The sequence below is a fragment of the Canis lupus genome, chromosome 10 (assembly GCF_011100685.1).
Source record: "Canis lupus familiaris isolate Mischka breed German Shepherd chromosome 10, alternate assembly UU_Cfam_GSD_1.0, whole genome shotgun sequence".
NCBI classification, from domain to species: domain Eukaryota; kingdom Metazoa; phylum Chordata; class Mammalia; order Carnivora; family Canidae; genus Canis; species Canis lupus.
The window spans coordinates 1,197,428-1,216,329 of NC_049231.1; the positions used below are offsets into that span (position 1 = coordinate 1,197,428).

At 45.8% G+C, this 18,902-nt stretch overlaps 2 protein-coding genes across 7 annotated transcripts in view; one reads left to right on the top strand and one right to left on the bottom strand.

Moving 5' to 3' along the window:
- The window catches only part of BAZ2A (bromodomain adjacent to zinc finger domain 2A), a 34,727-nt gene that overhangs the window by 10,239 nt on the left and 5,586 nt on the right, over window positions 1-18,902 (bottom strand). For 4 of the 6 annotated variants that reach the window (XM_038549716.1, XM_038549715.1, XM_038549718.1 and 1 more), the window contains 12 exons: window positions 8,879-9,016; window positions 6,712-7,305; window positions 6,473-6,574; window positions 5,636-5,821; window positions 4,796-5,014; window positions 3,844-4,344; window positions 3,643-3,703; window positions 2,496-2,604; window positions 2,225-2,326; window positions 1,856-2,066; window positions 480-580; window positions 75-140 (listed from right to left, as the gene is read on the bottom strand). In XM_038549716.1, coding sequence (XP_038405644.1) covers window positions 75-140; window positions 480-580; window positions 1,856-2,066; window positions 2,225-2,326; window positions 2,496-2,604; window positions 3,643-3,703; window positions 3,844-4,344; window positions 4,796-5,014; window positions 5,636-5,821; window positions 6,473-6,574; window positions 6,712-7,305; window positions 8,879-9,014 — 2,388 coding nt within the window. In that variant the 5' untranslated portion in view covers window positions 9,015-9,016. Of the gene's footprint in view, window positions 1-74; window positions 141-479; window positions 581-1,855; window positions 2,067-2,224; window positions 2,327-2,495; window positions 2,605-3,642; window positions 3,704-3,843; window positions 4,345-4,795; window positions 5,015-5,635; window positions 5,822-6,472; window positions 6,575-6,711; window positions 7,306-8,878; window positions 9,017-17,364; window positions 17,471-18,902 lie in introns of those variants that run through there. The other 2 variants (XM_038549720.1, XM_038549721.1) reach the window with 2 other exon arrangements.
- On the top strand, window positions 18,127-18,840 carry LOC119876714 (basic proline-rich protein-like). The gene has a single exon (XM_038549558.1). The coding sequence runs from the start codon at window positions 18,127-18,129 to the stop codon at window positions 18,838-18,840; it is 714 nt and encodes a 237-aa protein (XP_038405486.1).

The following is an 18,902-nucleotide window of genomic DNA, read 5'->3' on the forward strand; positions in this document are numbered from 1 at the left end:
AAGACCAACTCACACATGTCTTGCAAAATAAGTTTGGTGACTTCAAAGTTATACTTGTGTGTACATGCACCTACCTTGGATTTCTTCTTAGCTTCCTTCTGCTTTAAGCTCTTGGTCTCTTGTTTCCGCTTGTTTCTGGCCTGTAAACCATAAGGGAAGTCATTTCTCCTCAAACTCTGAAAGCATCTCTGCTTGGGCTAGGATTCAAAAACAGACAAGGGTGCTGGGGAGGAGAGGTGAGAGATGGGATGAGGGGTTGGCAATGGATCACTTCTCTCACCCTGGAGATGCCCACATGATTTCTGAACAAGCCCAATTCTCTAAATTAAGCCCCCCGAAATTTTAGGTAAGGAAAGTATGCTGCTACATGAGGGGCCGTGAGGAGGGAGGGGCAGGTGGCAAATGTGGGAGAAAGAAAAAGACAATGAAGCAGATTGTAGGAAAAGTTAACCCACTATATAATCTCTGATGTCTCTCACCTGTCCTTGGTTAGTAGGCTGACACTCTCCTCGTTGTACCTTCTGCTTCATCTTCTTCTTGATTTTACTCATCTTTGCTTTATCCTCCTCATTCAGTGTTTCTGTGAGGGCAGAAAGAAAAATGAAGAGTGAGGCAGGGCAGACTGATTCCCAGCATTCAGAGCAGCACACGCCTATCACAAAGCTGGGTTCCTAATAAGCAGCTCCCTGAAGAATCTAGTTTTATTTTTGAGTACACATAATAAAATGCTAGGGAGAAAAATGGTGAAGAAGAGATACCAGCTATGGGACAGCACAAAGAACTCAAAAATATCCTCTCCAGAAGTCCCAGCCCCTAGAACAGATTAGACTACTTTAGAAGGGGTCCTAGAGGCCACAATGGCAGAGTAGCCTCGTAAGCTGTCTCTCTTCCCAGAAGACTTGGTTGGGGCGGCAACCCATGGACTGATTTCAGTGCACAGAAAGAAAACAAAACCAAACTGCCAAGGAAAGAGGGGGTCTCCAAAGTTGGAATCACAAATTAATAAACAATGTGCTAGAAAGAAAGGGCTCAAATAATGGACACCTCAGTAGAATTGGATCACTGACACAGCTACTGCTTATGGTCCACTCTTATGCCTTACTCTATCCAAAAAAAAAAAAAAAAAAAAGTCTTTGCTTTTGGAAGACTGAATATTGAAATGGAATGCTACAAACAAGAGTAGTACCCATTCTCTTCTGGCATGGACACACCACCATATCTATACGGCAACCCTCTAAATTAGATACTATCTGTAGATAACCCCGTAGAGGCTTCTAGCAAAATGTAAGTGCCTTGCTCCAGGTCATATGGTCAGAATGTGGCAGAGCTGGAACTCTGAATAAGAGACAATTTTTTTTTTCAAAATTTTCACACTATAATGAATAAATGTGATATTTGCTGAAAAATTACACTATTTCCTACCTGTTTATTGACTATTTCCTACCAGTGTCAATTATCTTTGGATTCAGATGTTAATTCTGAACCTCTGTGATGGTGGCAATGAATAAGGTAAAAGTGCACACCCCAAACCTATAAGCCAAGGAGCTGAAAGATGGCAAGGAAGGATATGGAAGCCCTCTCTTTGCCTATCAATATCTGGGAACCACCCAGGTCTGTGGACCACCCAAGAATCCACTAGTATGAGCAAATCAGGAAACAGGTTGTTAGGTTGTTAAAGAAAAGTGCTGGGACTTTGGTGCTACTTTCTAGGGAGGGGATGGTAGATTCAGATTCATTCTGTCCAGATAATTAATGCCATGCTCCCGGGGAAACCCAGGCATTAGTAATTCCTCAACATCTCTAATACTTCACAAAGCAAGTAGAATCCTAAGTAAAATAAGAGACACCACTGTACCTTGGGCTTCCAGTTTCTTTAGGAGGCGGTTATCTGTCTTATTCAGCAACTCAGCGATTTTGACCTTGGGTGGCCGACCTCGTCCCCGTTTCACCTTGGGGACTTCCTTAGTCTTGGCCTTCTCAGTGTTTCGAGGTCGGCCCCGTTTCCCAGTAATTGCCTGAATCCTGGATGGGATCTCTTCTGCTGAGAGCTGTACCCACTGCAAGCCCTAAGGTAATGAGGAAGACTATTACAATGTGAGGGTGCAAGCCACTGGATCCTCTGAATCATTCAATGCCCCAGAACCTCCAAACCCCACAAGAAGCTACAACTTGTCCACCAATTCTTTCTCAGAGACAAAAGCATATTTAACCCTGGGGTATGCACCTCTGGTGTGTCTCTCTCTTCAAAGAAATCTCCAACAGGCATACGGGGACTGAAACTGAAGTGCTCACGGCGGACATTGTGTACCACATTGCGGCTCAGATACTAAAAGGAGGAGGCAAAGTGGCATTAATAAAGTCACAGCCCTACCATGCCTTTGTCCAACAACAGCACAAGCAGAACAGGCCAAAGAGCAGAAAATGCTAGTCTGTTGCCACTGGGCCCAAGAAAAGAGCCCGTGCTTCCATTAAAATGCCCATGAAAGCTACATTACCTTGATCACTTCTGGAAACTGTTTCATCCTCTTCCCACAGGGACCATAATACCATGTCTCCCCTTGCCATCGGTGGCTACCCTTCTTGATGCGCACCTCTCTCCGCCACCTGCCAGAGAAGCACACGTGCCCTGCCGCCAGGTCACACTCCTACCCACAGTCAAGCCATCCCAGGAGCCAAGCTCACTGAGATGACCCTCCCAGCATCCTGTCTTACTAGATGCAAACATAGCACGAGACACAAGTGTGGTGGGAAGGCAGGCCTGAGCTCTACAAATCCTTCAGGGCCCCGGGGGGAAGGCAATACACCAAACTCCACAGGCCCAGAAAGACCTGCACCCTGCCTTGACAAAGTCAGTGTGTGATGAGCAGCTAGGAACCCCCTCCCCAATACCACTCAAAGCAATTGCTGGGTTTCCAGTGAAAAGGATGAAGACTAAAAGCAGAAAAGAAAGAGGGTGAGGGCACAAGCAGAAGAGTAAACTTGCTGCTGACTTCATGAAATGACTTTGTAGGCCAAGGTTTAGTAAGGAACTCTGTGTTCTGAGAAACAGATTATTCTAAGACTAAGCCTTATCTTTCTCTCAAAACTTTAAGAACTCAGACTTGGTGACCACAAGTAGCCTAGAGGGGTGGGGGGTGGGGACAATCAGGAAGGCAGTCATTCTTATGAGGCCCTCAGTGTCAACTGGCTTGTTCATTCTAGTCACATACTGTTCTTGCCCTTACCTCTCCAAAGAGCATTGAAAAAATAATAATAATAAAAAATCCTAACTCATCAGGATTTAGCCACTCCCTACTCACTGCTATCCCTTCTGTAAGTATATAAAGCAAGTCAGCTAATTTGGATATCTGAGCTCTAGGGTCACCAGCTGGGTTTGGAAAAGATAACAGCTGTAAGCCCCTGGAGCGAAAATCCAAGTAGCTACAAGATGAATAAAGAATAGGTGAGGGGAGGCAGATCCTGGGAGAAGGAGGAAAGCCTAGGAATCTCAGGCATTATCATTGCAGATAACTGTCCTTTAATCCATTTTTTTGCCTAGCCCATTCCTCTCCATCTCAGATGAGATGACCTCTCTTCCCTTCTTCCTAAAGTCATTCACTAAATTTGTCAAGGTCAATGTATGTAGCAAATTAGAGCATTTACCCATGTTGGAGGGGAAGACGAACTTCTTCTGGGGTAGCAATACGTCTCCTCAGGACATCACCTTGGGAGGAAGATAGGGGGATACCCAAGTTAAGAATTTAAGCAAAACAGTGAAACAGGCCAGCAGGAAAGGGCTAAATGCCACAAAAGGATAGCAACTTCTTGAAACTGACTAGGAATGGAACAGAATCTGACACTCACCACTACCAGAAGTAGTGATTCCTTCTCCAGTGATCTCTTCCAGATCAGTGGTGGTTTCAGGGAAGGTGCTGACATCCTTATCTGCTGGGGAGGCTGCTGGGAGGACAGCTACCGGGGAAGCTGCAGGGGATACTTTTGGGGAGGTCACCGGGGAGGCTGTCAAGGAGACTTCTGAAGAGACTGGTGGGAGGGCTGCTGATGAAGTTGGAGAGACAGTTGGGAAAGCTGCCGGGGAGATGACTGGGGAAATTTCTGGGGAGACTGCTGGCGAAACCGCTGGGGAGACTTCTGGAGAGATTTCCAGGGAGGCTGCTGGCGAAACTGCCAGGGAGATTGCCGGGGAAGCTGTTGGTGGGACTGCTGGTGAAGTTGCTGGATGGAGCTGAATAGTGGATGACTGGTCAGAGGTTGGCTGGGTGAGAGGTGGTGAGAAGTCTGAAGCCTGAGTCTCCATTTCTTCCTGTTCTGCATCACTACCATTATTCAGGTCAAAGCTGTTATCTAGAATCCAAAGGGACAGGATGGGTAAGGAAAAATAGTGTCCTACAAAGCAAGAGAGTCTACTCAGTCGAACCTGGACTAAACTAAACAGAGTCACTTAGAGGGCTTTTCCCTAGGGTTAGAAAACAAGAAGTAGCCTCTGGCTGTCCTCTCCAGCCATTCATGAAGGTTAAAGGGCAAAGCTATTGCTGTCACTGTGTGAAGTACCTTTTACCTGGACCCAGTAAGGCCCTTGGCCTCCTTCTTCCTGCAAACTCCAAGTCCCACAAGTTCTTCTGGGCACAGGGCAGAAGTCAGTGAGCAGCCTGTGCCTTTTTTAGTCCCAACGCACACTATTCCATAGCCCCCTCAGCTCCCAGTAAGGCGCCCATCCCTAAGGCCCTATCTACGGAACTGGTTTCCTCACCTTTTCTCGGGTTGAAGAGACTCTGTCCTCCCTCTCTTCACTTACCTTGCAGGACAGACTCCCCAAGAACAGGTGGAGAGCTGGGGCTGGCAAAGATAGAGGCTGAAGTTTGACTATCATCTGCCAGGAGACTGAAGGCAGTGGCATTATTGAGAGAAGGGCAATCAAGGGCAGAAATCACAGGGCTGTCCTCAAGAGGCAGCTTGTCCTCTGTATCCATCAGCTCCGTGTCATCTATACCATAAAGTCCTCCACTCACTGGCTCTTCAGGAGGTGGAAAAATCAGAAAACAAGATTTAAGAAATACTGGTCTCAGGATTTCCCAATTCTAGTTAGTTCTCATTGTGTGAAGTTTCTTTCTAATTATTAAATTAAGGAAATTCTACAGCTCTCTCCCTGAAACAGTAAAGTCACCAGGCTAATAGGGATTGTAAAAGCCTGAAATAGAAATGAAGGGAAAAGCATGGGCTCTATATCGACCCACAGACCAACACAAAATTCTAGCATTCATCATAAAGTCGGCTTTTCTTATATTTCAGTGGGGTGAAAGGTACTCGTTCACTGGCAAGTTTTCTTAGTGAGATAGTTAGAACTCAAATAGCCCAACTATGTGGTAATAAGTCCTTATCCAGTGAATTATTACAGCCCAGGGCTCCTGGCCAAAAGGAACATTGGGAGAGAACCTGGGAAATGAACCAATTCAGCTCAGAGTGCAGTTGGCCTAGTCAGCCAGTGGCATGAAACTGTGTTCGGCCACAGGATTATCTGGAGGCCCTGATGCCCCAAATTCCTCAATACTTTCCTTGGTTTACCATCTCTTCTAGGTGATAGAAGCTGGCTACCTTCTGCATGGACAAACTGAAGGGAGCCAGCCGCCAAGCCTACCCGGTGCCAGAGGGTTGAAGGGCTCCAGAGAGACTTCACTGAGGATTGGAGTGTCTTCCAGTTGATCAGGAAGATGTGAAGGATCATCTAAGCAGCTCACTGTGGGGTCAGGGACCAAGACTGAGACTTCTTGGTGTAATGATTCCACAGAAGGGACAGAGCCATTGTAGCCACACATCTTTAATTCTAGGAAATCCCAGAAGAGAGCAAAAGTCATATCAGTGCCTTCAACTGTTCAACTGTGGCTACAGTAGGCAGTCAGTCTTTGCTAGTGGGATGTTCATTCTTTAGTAATTTTAAGTACCAGTCCTATGGTTGGGTTCCAATCTTACCAAGATACTCTAGTGAGTAATGCTAATAAAATCCTATAGCAAGTAAAGAGAGGAGGAAAGGAGAGTGGGGTCTGAGATAAGAGCCCCATCATATTCTCAGCTATTTTCCCCATCCAGTGGGAACAGGTGGTAAGCAGAGAAAATACCCAGTGATTTTATAGGGTGGTCACTCTTGTATTTGGAATCAATGCTAAAATAAGCATTTATCTATTTTGAGGAAAAAGAGAGGGACTATCACATGTACCAATGCTAACAACAACAACAACAACAACAACAACAAAAATGGAGTAGACAAGCAACGGTATGCTCTGCCTGCATCATTCCCACCTTTGGGTGCCAATCACTATTAGGCCTCAGCCCACTTCAAGCAGCCCAGTCTGGCCTTGCCATAGTCAAGTCAAATTGGCTTCAATGCCCTCCACTAATGCCCCAACCCCTTCCTGTATTTTGGAAGAAGCCCTTCTTGATGCAGCGTGTCTGTTGGGGCTGTTTCGGGCTCGCCCACCTGCCCTCTCCAGGCCAGCAGCTCTGCATGAGCTTGAAATAATTTGCACTCCCACTCGCGAGCTGGTGCTGCTGCCACAAAAACACCAGCCACTTGGCTCTGCTAATCACCAACATGCAAATCAGCCTCCACTGCAGAGAGCTGGAAAGACAAGTTTTCCTCACCTCAAAAAGCCACTGCCCCCCCCCCCCCCAGCCCCGTTTCTCCTCTCCCAGCCCAGCTCACAGACCCAGTTATACCTGGCTGCTCTTCTTCCAGCTCCAGGCTGCCTACCAAGCCAGTGCCATTCTCTGCCACAACTGAAGTCAGCTCCTTTTCTGCTGCCTCATCAGGATGGATACCACTGCCTACCTCCTGGGAGGGTGCAAAGGTCTGGATGCTGGATCCCAACATAGGAGAAGTCTGTGGGGAGGTGAAAAAACTAGGGGGTCCATTGGGCATCACCTCAAAATTCTGGTCAGGAAAGGAATCATACAGTTCCTGTGAGTCGAAGTTAAGCCCCATGGGACTCTGGGTACCGTTGGCCCAGAACTCTTGGCTCCCAGCCCGAAGGTTAGTGTTGTGACTTGGGGATGAAGGCTGCCGGCTGCCCCCAAGGATGCCGTTGAGTGGGTATTGTCCCCCCGAGAACTGGGAGAGAAGGGGTGGGTCCTTGAGGTTGCTGCCAGGATTGGCAGATGGGTACTGTGAGTAGTTCCAGAGACAGTCGTAGGCCACGCTGGGGTGATGGAGGTGCGAGGTGCTGGAGGAGTGGGGAGCAGAGTTCAAAATCCCTGAAGTAGTAGTGTGAGATACAGTAGATAAGCCATTAACATTCACATCCCCATTCAAACCTGGCAGAGAAAGAGGAGAAGGGTCAGTTACAGATCCATGTGCAAGATCTAGCGCCTCTACCAAAAGAACAGCGCTGACTAGAAAAAGGGAAGGTGAAGGGGAGGGGGATTCCCCCTCTGCTATATTTATAGCTTTTCGGTCTCCAGGGAACACCGAACCCAGATGCTCCTGGATGTAAGCTTAGCAACTGCTTCTGAGGCTGCTGAGTAGGGAGCTGGGGAGCTCTACTGGCCTAGCACAGGAGCGACCAGCAGAGAGCTGACTGCTGCTGATGCTCAGGGTTTTTTATTTTTTTAAATGAAGCTGCTTGCAGACTCCCTACAGTGACTTACATTCTTCTCCACCCTCATTCCCTAGAGGAATTCTTGCCTTGGAGTGGCATGACTGAATTCTCCAGCGCCCCCCCCCCCCCTTACCCCAGAGCCCGTTTGGCCCTGCAGTGGCACCAGAAGGGACAGCCTCCACCTCACTGGCACATGCAGATCCAGCACTTTGTGCTGGGCTAAGAATAGAATCTGCAGTCACCACAGCAGCAAGATCCCAACTCAGAAGGCTGGGCTTGGCCCCCCCATAGGAACTGGAGGGTAATATTGCAGGGGGAAAATCACTGCGTGACCAGTGCTACAGACTTCAGTTCTCAACACCTCTGGACTGGAGGACAATTCAAATAAAATGAACCAAGATACTAAAGACACTTGGGGGAGGGGGTCCTCCAGTGAAATAAAGGAGCTTCGTCTATCTATCTGCAACCCCTGTGTGGAGGACAGAAGGGAGAAATAGTTAGGTATAAGGCTATGGCAGTATTTTTCTGCTGTAAGGAAGGAGGGAAGCATTTGGGCTTCTCTCTGCTTCCAAGTATAAAGTACCTGAAATCCAGGCAAGATTAGAGAAGTACTTGGCAGAGCTATGTACAGAGCAACTGATAAGCCAAATCCAGGGAAAGACCTGATCTTGGCAGCAACACTTCCATCTGGAATTATAATAGATGTTTCCCTTTGGGGAACTAAGTAAGCATTAAAACTCTCTCTGTCCCTACCTTCTACTCTCAAGGACAGGGGTGGCACAGACACTCCAAGCATCTGCCCTCTCTTCTACTACACAAACTAAAAGGCAAACACATCCCTACCTTCACCCAAACTCTCCACCCCCAATCCTAGGGCTGGCTTCACCTTTAAAAACAGCTTCTCAGGGGGCTGGACCTTTATCTCTCCCATGGGTCCAGAAGTGTTATCAGAAGCAGTAGCCATCTCACCACTCTGGCAGTAGCCAGGGAACAGGGCTGACAGAAGAGCAGGCCAAGATGAAAAAGCCAGTATGTTTTTCTAACCCCTCCCAACCTTAAGTCAAGACTAAGAATGCTGCTTCCAAAAACCCCTAGAACTTGTTCTTAGAAACTTGATTTCTCTCCAGCAGCTGAAGTTCTGAGGATTTACTTCCTCCCTCCCCACCTGGCAAGAAAAAAGAGCTGTAGTGAGGTAGCTAGCCCAGAGGGGAGCCAAATCTTGTCCCATCAACCTGCTCTATAGGAATTATGCCCACTCCCTCCCCAGGCCATGTGGCCCTCACACTCACTTTTCCCTTGCTGGGGGAAGTTCATGGGAGACCCGTTAGTGTAGAGGCCCTCCCCTGAGGAGGGAGAGGGTTTCAGTCCTGAGGCAGCAGGTGCAGGGGGAAGGCCAGTAAAGTTAAAATGGTCGTTTGCCTCCATTTCTGTAGGAGGGAAGAGAGAGGGGGGAAAAAATACTGGCGGTTAAACAAGGTTATATCACCTGGAATCTTCTAGAGGGAATGCCCCCTCCCCTCCATCTACTTACCCTTCTTCTACCTATGTACTAGGGGTTATTTCAGGGGGTACAGGTTGAAAAAGAGGAGGAACTATACCCCTAACCTGGGCAATGACCCTACAGAAATAGTGCTATAAAGCCACCCTTGTAGAGATAAATAGTGAGAAAAAAATAAGCTATAAGCCTCGAATAATCTTCCCCTGTAAACCCCTTAATCAATCTTAACTTCTGGTCCAGGTTATCCTCCTAAGTTAGATATTATTAAACCTCTATTATGTTATATTTAACCTTTTCCATCCTTTTGTTTTCCTTCCCCTCAAGGTAAGGCCAGAGTCCCATTCCCAGGGGCCACAGAAGGTTCTCAATGCCATCTTTTTGATAGGAAGCCATGGAGATAGGGGTGTTAGCAGAAAAAGCATATCTGACACATATGCTACACTGTTTATTATTATACTTGAGTTAAATTATTTCCATGTTATCCTGTCCATAGCCCTAGGCATCTGAAGAAGATAGTAGTTACCTTAGTGAAGGGATTTGAAAACATGTTTTAGGGAAGTAGACCATAATAGCAAAACTCAAATCATCCAACACTTCTACTCTTTTTCATGGTTTTCTAAGAACACAACTCAGAAAAACGTCAGAGGTGGAAAACTGATTAAAAAACCGTGGAACCAAGGGATCCCTGGGTGGCTCAGCAGTTTACCGCCTGCCTTCGGCCCAGGGCGTGGTCCTGGAATCCCAGGATCAAGTCCCACATCAGGCTCCCTGCTCCCTGCGTAGAGCCTGTTTCTCCCTCTACCTGTGTCTCCGCCTCTCTCTCTCTGCATCTCTCATGAATAAATAAAGAAAAATATTTAAAAAACAAACAGTGGAACACCAAGGAATATTATTCTGTTATACCTATTATGGTTACTTCCTAATGTTTTGGTTCTGTAGCTTAAATGTAAAGGGTCATGGGAGAATAGTTGGATATCTTACATTTGTAAAGGGTAGTGGTTCCTTGGAGGGATAGTATGGTTAAAAAGCTTTTTGCACTGTTCTGAACATGACAGGGCGAAATGAGAAGGAATGATAAGTGAAGCTTTTGGTCAGAATATATTTAACCTTGGGATCCCTGGGTGGCACAGCGGTTTTACCGCCTGCTTTTGGCCCAGGGCGTGATCCCGGAGACCGGGGATCGAATCCCCCGTCAGGCTCCCTGCATGGAGCCTGCTTCTCCCTCTGCCTATGTCTCTGCCTCTCTCTCTCTATCATAAATAAATAACATCTTAAAAAAAAAAAGAATATATTTAACCTTGACAGAGCAAAGATAAGAGGGAAGAAAGATAGGAAGCAGAAGCCAGAGTTACTGGTAAAGTCTGACTTATCAGATACTATGACATACTAGTACATACTAATTTGATATGTAAGAAACACGATCTATCTCAATATAGAAAAAGCAACCCCTTATGTTACCATGTTTTTAAAAAGGACAGAAGAATTCAGGTAGATTTATCAAGCTTCCAAGATAAGGCAATAAAGACCTAGATGATGTTTTAAACAACCTCTTTTTTTTTTTTAATTTTTTATTTACTTATGATAGTCATATCACAGAGAGCGAGAGAGAGGCAGAGGGAGAAGCAGGCTCCATGCACCGGGAGCACGACGTGGGATTCGATCCCGGGTCTCCAGGATCGCGCCCTGGGCCAAAGGCACGCGCTAAACCGCTGCACCACCCAGGGATCCCGAACAACCTTTTTTTTTTTTTTTTAATTTTATTTATTTATTTATGATAGTCACACACAGAGAGAGGCAGAGACACAGGCAGAGGGAGAAGCAGGCTCCATGCACCGGGAGCCCGACGTGGGATTCGATCCCGGGTCTCCAGGATCGCGCCCTGGGCCAAAGGCAGGCTCCAAACCGCTGCGCCACCCAGGGATCCCAAACAACCTCTTTTTAAAAAGAATCAGAAGTAAAGCTGTTTAAAGAATGAATAAATTAAGAACATATATGACTATTGCCCAAAGATTTTCAGAATCATGTTCCTAAATATGCTAGATAATGCAAATTAGACACAATTAGGTGTTCTGAACATGAAATATAAACTATTTATGACATGACAGTTATCAGATTTTCTAGCTAAATACCCTAATTGTCTCTACCTTTATTAATTTTAACTGAAAAAAAATTTTTAAGATTTTATTTATTCACGAGAGAGACAGAGACACAGGCAGAGGGAGGAGCAGGCTCCCTGCAGGGAGCCCGATGTGGGACTCCATCCTGGGACTCTAGGATCACGCCCTGAGCCAAAGGCAGACACCCAACCACTGAGCCACCCAGGTATCCCTTAACTGAAATTTTAAAAAAAAAAAATTTTTTTTAAGCAAGTCATATTTTATTGACAAAAGGGGGAAATCTTTTTAGCATAGATTGATTTCCCATAGTCACTCTAAAATAAGCAGAACTAAACCTGCTGTGCATCAAAGAAACTGGGTTTCTACAGAGAAAGACCTCAGGATCTCCGAGGATTTTCCTACAAGGGCCACTCCTCAGTAATAAAGGGTCTGAAAAATAAGCCTTATGGAACGATAAGCTTCTGAAATGAAAGACATCAAGGAGGAAAGTTCATTCCCTAATCCTCTAGGTTAGGTTCCTTCCAAAGCTTACATCACAGAGCAAAGAGGACATGCAGTAATTCATTTCGGAAGTACTAGAAACGCTATTCCTGGAGAGCCAATCTCATCTGATCCCCACCTCTTCCCTCCCCCAGTTTTATGCACAGCCACACCTCCCCTGGTATGTGTGTGACAGACACCTTTTCTCCCATGTGCACCAAACTATATCCTTCCACTCAATGATAGGCCACAGTTCATTTCTCCATTTTCTATTTGAATCTGCAAGGAAACTAGTGACCTTCTTTCTCCTCTCTGCTACTCTGGGAAAACACAGCGTTTCAGGTCTCATAAATTACATACTAATAGGAATAAATGGATGGCTCACAGAAATCAGATAAGTAAAAGGAATGGGAAGTTATCTAGTGCCTGAGGTCTGTTTCCCCACTAGCCTCTGCTGAAGGGTCATCAGGACCACAATCACTTCATTTACAAGAAGCTTCCTAAAAATATAAAATACCCTTTGTGCCGTGCAGTGAAAATAGCACATTATGGGCTCTACGTTCAAATCCCAGCTATACTACCATTAGCTGTGTGACCCTGGACAAGTTACTTAATGTTGCTGAACCTCAGTTTCATCATTACTAAAAATTGTAGTACCCACCTCCATGGCTTGTGAGGATAAAAAGATAACAAGACCCAAAAGATCAAAATAAAAATATAATTTAAAAACATAACCAGAGGCACCTGGGTGGCTCAGTCAGTTAAGTGTCTGACTCCTGATTTTGGCTCAAGTCATGACCTCAGGGTCGTGGGATTGAGCTCCACATTGTGCTCAGAGCAGTCTGCTTGAGACTCTCTCCCTCTGCCCCTCCCCACCACATCCTTGGTCCCACTCACTCTTGCTCATTCTCTCTCAAATAAATTTTTTTTTTTTTTTTACCAGTACTACAAAACTAGGGGTAATCCTCCCAGTCAGACTTCCTTACACATTGACTCTTGATTTCAGATGACCCTTAACTATGGGATCACACCACGGGAATGCAAAAATGTAGACAGCTCTTGTAAGCAATAAACCTAGGGTTATTTCATTTTAACCTTCCTACCCAAGATGCTTGTCACAATAATCCTGAAGGTAAATTATGACTTCCCATCTATGCCCTCCCTCCTAAAGGAGAATAGGTAAAGCAAAGGAGCATATCTCCCTTTGAACTAATAGGATTTTGGGCAAATGAAAAAAGAATCAGTCAGTGCCCAACCCCCAGAATAGCAGACAGCTCTCATGACCAGGAAGTATAATCAGGCCAGTACTCAGCCCAGTCCTGGTAGTGTGTAAATGGATCTCTTAAGAGACTCTATGCTTCATTTGTAAGAATTAAGGGACATTGCTCCTTGAGCTTGAAGCAGTAAAGCCCTTGCCACATGGCCAAATAAGGCTGTTTTTCTCAGTCTCAACTGAAGAGCTACTTATTCTGTGGACCTGTGACATGGTTTTAACACAAAAAGGCTGACAATGCACAATGTGTTGAAATAAATATTACAGATTTCGACACTGTTGCAGGTGCCCTGGCCAATCCTAACAGACTTCTGAGGCTACCCCCAGAAAGACAAGACACATTAACCATCCAGCCAGACACTTTGGCAGTACCTGCAGTTCTTTGGTTCATTCTTCCCATATAGTAATACCACAGTTCTACAAATAGAGAGGTTCCTAAATTGGGGGGCGGGGCAGGAAGGGGTGGGGAAAGCTTTCAAGTGTTTATCTTTATTAAACAGGAAATCCAAATTTTACTGTATAGTAAATAAATCATACCACTATGTCTTACCTTCATAACTGTGAATGCTATAAAGGATATTTCTCAAGTCTACTCATATTTGGATTCACAAACCATAATCTAATACAGTGATTCCTAACCAGGAGTGATTTTGCCTCTGGGGCTATTTAGTAATGTTGAAAAGTATATTCTACTGGCATCTAGTAAGTAGAAGCTAGAGATACTTCTAATGATCCTGTAATATACAAGACAGCCCACCACAACTAACAATCATCTGGCTCAAAATATCATTTGTACCAAAGTTGAAAAGTCTTGCTATAATACAAAAGCTGCCCCATTCTGCAATTCCTATTCCATACCCTGAGAGAATTACAAAGATGTACTGACTTTTATTAAAACCCCCTTTCTGGCTAAGGTGTCTTCCTCCACCCATACAGAGTTCAAAATGCCAACCCATACCTTCTCTCGTAAAGGATAGCCCATTCCAACAGCCCTGGTAACAATCTGCACTTGGAACTCTGACTCAGACCACTACAGCACGTATGGACTGAGGCTTTTTCTCAAAATGTGCTTTCTTTAACTCCCTTTCATAGTCAGGGCAATGAGGCAGGAGAATGATGAAAGAAGACTACATATATTAAGGGGAGCCACTCAGCCCAAGGCATGATCCTGGAGACCCGGGATCGAGTCCCACATCGCGCTCCCTGCATAGAGCTTGCTTCTCCCTCTGCCTGTCTTTCTCTGTCTCTAATAGATAAATAAAAGCTTAAAAAAGGGCGGGGGGGGGGGGGGGGAGCAGCCCCGGTGGCTTAGTGGTTTAGCACTGCCTTCAGCCCAGGGCGTGATCCCGGAGACCCAGAATCAAGTCCCATGTCGGGCTCCCTGCACGGAGCCTGCTTCTCCCTCTGCTTGTCTCTCTTTCTGTGTCTCTGTCCTCTGTCTCTAATAAATAAATAAAATCTTAAAAAACCAAAAACAAAACGCCACTCAAAGACAACTGCCATGTCTAGGCTGCTCAGAACACAAAGAGGATTGTTCTTTGACCTTATTTCTTCCAAACCATATAGGTTCTACAGCATCAATCAGATAATATGTTGTACCATTATATGTCCAGCACCTAATTTAGTGCTAAGTACTTAAAAGAACCAAAGGAAATATTGCTGAAGCCACAGATTGGACAAATGAATAAATCTATCTTTTCTGCCACTACCGGCTTACTCATTCAATAAAGGCTGTGGTTTTTGCTCAGAGAACCCAAAAATTTAGCTTCATTCTTCAGAGGTAACAATTCCTAGAAAGAAGAGAGGTCCCAAATCTTAATGTATTTTAGACAGCTGTCCCCTACGGAAAATAAGGCCTATAAACAGGGAAGTACTGAGAAAGTAAGGGGCAATAAATTTGAGCTCTAAATTAGTGAAATGTTCTCGGTTGATTTAACTGAACACTCAAAGTACACACTCAAGGTACACAGTAGGTTTTAAACTATTTGTTGACTGAATAAAGAAATCATATAATGATCTAAATGAGGTTTTCTGCCACAGTTCTCTCTGGTCACTTCACTGCCAGAGGAATGGAGATGCCTCTGAAATTACAGGACAGTAAAAGTCATATTCCAAAGGTTGTAACAAGGTTATTTCCTTCGTTCAGCCCTAATTGTTTCTCAGAATTTCAGTTCTAACAGTTAAGAACTCGATCCTTGCCTTCAAGAAGACATCCCCCCGTAAAAAAAAACCATGAGATGAGCAGGTAGGTTAAGATCCTGTTTAGTGAGACAGGTCATGAAGAGTCCAACCCAAGGAGACCAAAACTAGTGAGACTACTTCTCCCTGAAAAACCCCCATATGTTAGTTTCGATGAATTTTTGCTAAGATTATCTTTTTAATTGGTAAAAATGCCCTATTATTCTCTTTAATTAGGACAAAACACTAAGCAACATAGTAACACAATGCTACTTTTACTGCTAGTGACCCAATCTAAGAACTATCTCCAGAGCTCTTCAAATACAGTTTTTCTGTTTTGCAGAATTTCATAAATTTCAAAATGAATGAGGCAGACTGACAAGCTGGTTGGAAAAAAAATTTTAAAAAGTCCTTCTGGAGGCCCTGGCTCACTCAGTCAGTAGAGCATGCAACTCTTGATCTCCAGGTCCTGAGTTCGAGCCCCATGTTGGGTGTAGAGATTATATTAAATAAAGTCCTTTGACCCATGTGCAATAATGCTGATAAAGTATTAATCTTGGGCTATGGGGTATATGAAGACATCCATATCTCAAGAAACAAATTTGGAAGATTATCTGCCCCAGGAAATACCTTCCAAGTTTTATACTTCACTCTATGTCCCAAGACATAAAAACTTTGGCATTATTGCCTCACTGTACACATCAGATACAAGGTCAAACATCACACCAACTATTGGACTAACTTCTACACTATTTTAACAATAAAAGAATATGGGATCCCTGGGTGGCGCAGCGGTTTGGCGCCTGCCTTTGGCCCAGGGCGCGATCCTGGAGACCTGGGATCGAATCCCACGTCGGGCTCCCGGTGCATGGAGCCTGCTTCTCCCTCTGCCTATGTCTCTGCCTCTCTCTCTCTGTATGACTATCATAAATAAATAAAAATTAAAAAAAAAAAAAGAATATAACATAGCAAACCTCTTCAGAGGTAATAAGAAAGGTCAATGGCAGCAAGACACAGTTATCCTAACAAGCTTTGCTTCTCTTGGCAACACCTGATTCCAGAACCACAAGACTGCAAGATGAGCCTCTCAAGGAAGTCTAGATTTCTGACTAGCTCTGGAGGTCAGCCCACGTAGTACCTCAAAATTTTCTCCTTTATGAAGAAAACAAAAACAAGAAACCAACAAAACACTCAATATTAAGAAATCCACTGCTCTGATGGAAAAATGCATCCATTTTACAAGGACGTGGAAAAGTTTGCTTCATTCACCATTCCAATTAATCATGTATCAAATGAATCTATATCTACTTTCTCAAAACCAACTTCTATTCCTTTACGGAGTCCAAAGAAGAGTGGTCTTTTTCCCTCCTTCACTTTTTTTTAACCCCCAACGGGGAAAATCAATTTACTATTCTGTCAGGTCTCAACTTAGGTAAACAAAGGCTGAAGAAAGGGAAACTTACAATCAGTGTGTCAAATCAACCCTGTCAGAAAACACCTCAAAAGAACCAACCAGCTTCTCTGTGTCTCTCATGAATAAATAAAATCTTTAAAAATAAAATAACCCCCCCCCCAAAAAAAAAAACCAACCAGTCATGAAGAGGGACAAGAAAAAGGACAATAATACTGAACTTGTTTTTATTTTTTCCATATCAACCTCAACAGCTTCAGTGAAAAAAGCAATGATGCTATCTTAACAGTGATGCTGCTGCTATCACGTCATACATCCATCTATTCCCACCTGGACCTCTAATCTAGGAATCTGCAATTCAGGTGGGAGGGTTATGACTGGAAAATACTGAAAAGATTAATGTTTATGCCAGCCTTAAGCAGTTTTTAGGATAGTCCAATGATCTGAGTATGTCATCTCTCAAAATACAAAATCCTGTTGCCAACTACTCTCTAACCAAAGTGCCTGGGGACATAGTACACACAGTGCACCAATATATGCTAGAGTAGAAATCCTCTGCAGTTATCAGGTAGGAGAAAGAAAATGTGGACACATGACTTTGTGCAGAACAGAGGGAAAAAAGCTCACCACTCTCCAACAGGTAACAAGAGAGAAGATGTCTTTTATGGATTGAAGAGCGAGTCACATGACAGCTAACCTTCCTTACTAGTTGGTTCTGCAGAAAGTAAACCACCCAGCACCCTACATCAATTAATATGCTTCCCATGGGGACTAACTACTCTTAGGCTAGAATCACCAGTAAGGAATAAGCCCATCACCTTCACCCTGCAAATCAGTCCCTACTCCAACATATAAATTCCATTCCCTCTTCTTCCACTTCTCAGAATCTACTCTTCATCTCACAAGTTCATCTGATGAGGTGCTCTGCAATACAGAAAGTTATACTTAAGAATACATTAAGTAGGACCCTAAAAAGTCACTCTCATGACACAGAAAGATCCCAGGTCTTCCTGGCAGCTCTCTAACGCTGCGAGAATTTTCATCACTAGTATTCAAAGTGCAGTGGATGACTGAGTTTGCTACTCTATGACCTCTAGCTCAAGGAAAAAAAAAAAAAAAATCCAGACATGGAAGCAGAGATGCTCTGGAGTGTGGGAGGAGGGGGGAGGCAGATCGGGATTCAGTGAGTCAACTGCAGTGACTACACTTCCAGTTGACAAATGAAGTTTACCAAAAAAAAAAAGAAAAGAAAGAAAAAAGTCGAACGAAAGGACTCCTAAGACCGCATGGTTGGCAGGATCCAAGCTTGCCCAGAAGGCCTCAGAAAATGAAACCAAATCTGATTAAAATGGACATTTCAAAACAACAAGAGACGCAGCAGCAAACGCACAGCTGCCATTTCCCGGCCACTTCCTGCGGGAGGCTTGGGGGAGGGGCTGTTTGTGTACAGATGGAGGTGGAAGCTCCCCCCCCCGCCCCCCCGTAGGATGCAAATCTCGCACACCAATAAATCCTACAAAGGATGCCCGCTAACGGCATAGTCTTTCCTCGGAAAACTGGGAACATAAGCAAAGAAAGGGATGATACAGGATCGTCTTTTCTGCCACGGAAACGGGGATCCCCTTAGTAAGGGATCCCCTCGGAAGGGGATCCCTCTTTATTCTTCCCTTCGGCCCCTAAAAGCCCGGCTCAGACGTCTCCGCGTCAGCTCCATCAACCCCCATCCCTCGAGTGGGAGACTCCCGGGGCTCGGCGGCCCGAGCCAAGCACACCGCGCTCCAGCCAGGCCCTCCCCTGCTCGCCACGCTCGAGGGAGCGCGCACCCCGCACCGAGGGAGGCACCGAGACCCCCGGAAGCCCCTCTACCTTCCTCTCGCCGCTGCCAGGACGGCCCAGTCCCCACAGACGGAGGGTCCCACCCGCCCAGGGAACCCCCTCGCCCACCCTCCGCACCGGGCAGCCCCCGCCCCCACCCCACCCGAGGAGGTGGAGCCCCTCCCGGGGATTCCTTCCGAGTCCCCCACAGGAGGCGTCTCCACCAGCCGGGCGGCTCCTCCGCCTCCTCGCAGCCGCCGCCGCCGCCGCCGCCGCCGCCGCCGCCGCCGCGAGCCTCCTCGGCCGCTCCCGCCCCCGCCAGCCCGGCCCGGCCTTCAGCCGACCCGCCAGCCCCCTTCCCCTCCCGGCCCGCAGAGCAGCGAGCCCCCCGCCCCAGGCTGGGTCCCAGCAGGAAAGACGCCGGAGTCAGCTCCTCGCCCGGGGCGACGCTCCGGGCTGCCCCGCAGCCTGTTCCCTGAGGGAAGCCTCGGAAGAAAGCGGGGCTCCCTCCCCTCAGGCCCCCGGCCAGCGACCCAACAGA

Bases quoted from the DNA above. Each gene is read 5' to 3' on its own strand.
- LOC119876714 (XM_038549558.1), top strand. From the start codon at position 18,127: ATGATACAGGATCGTCTTTTCTGCCACGGAAACGGGGATCCCCTTAGT.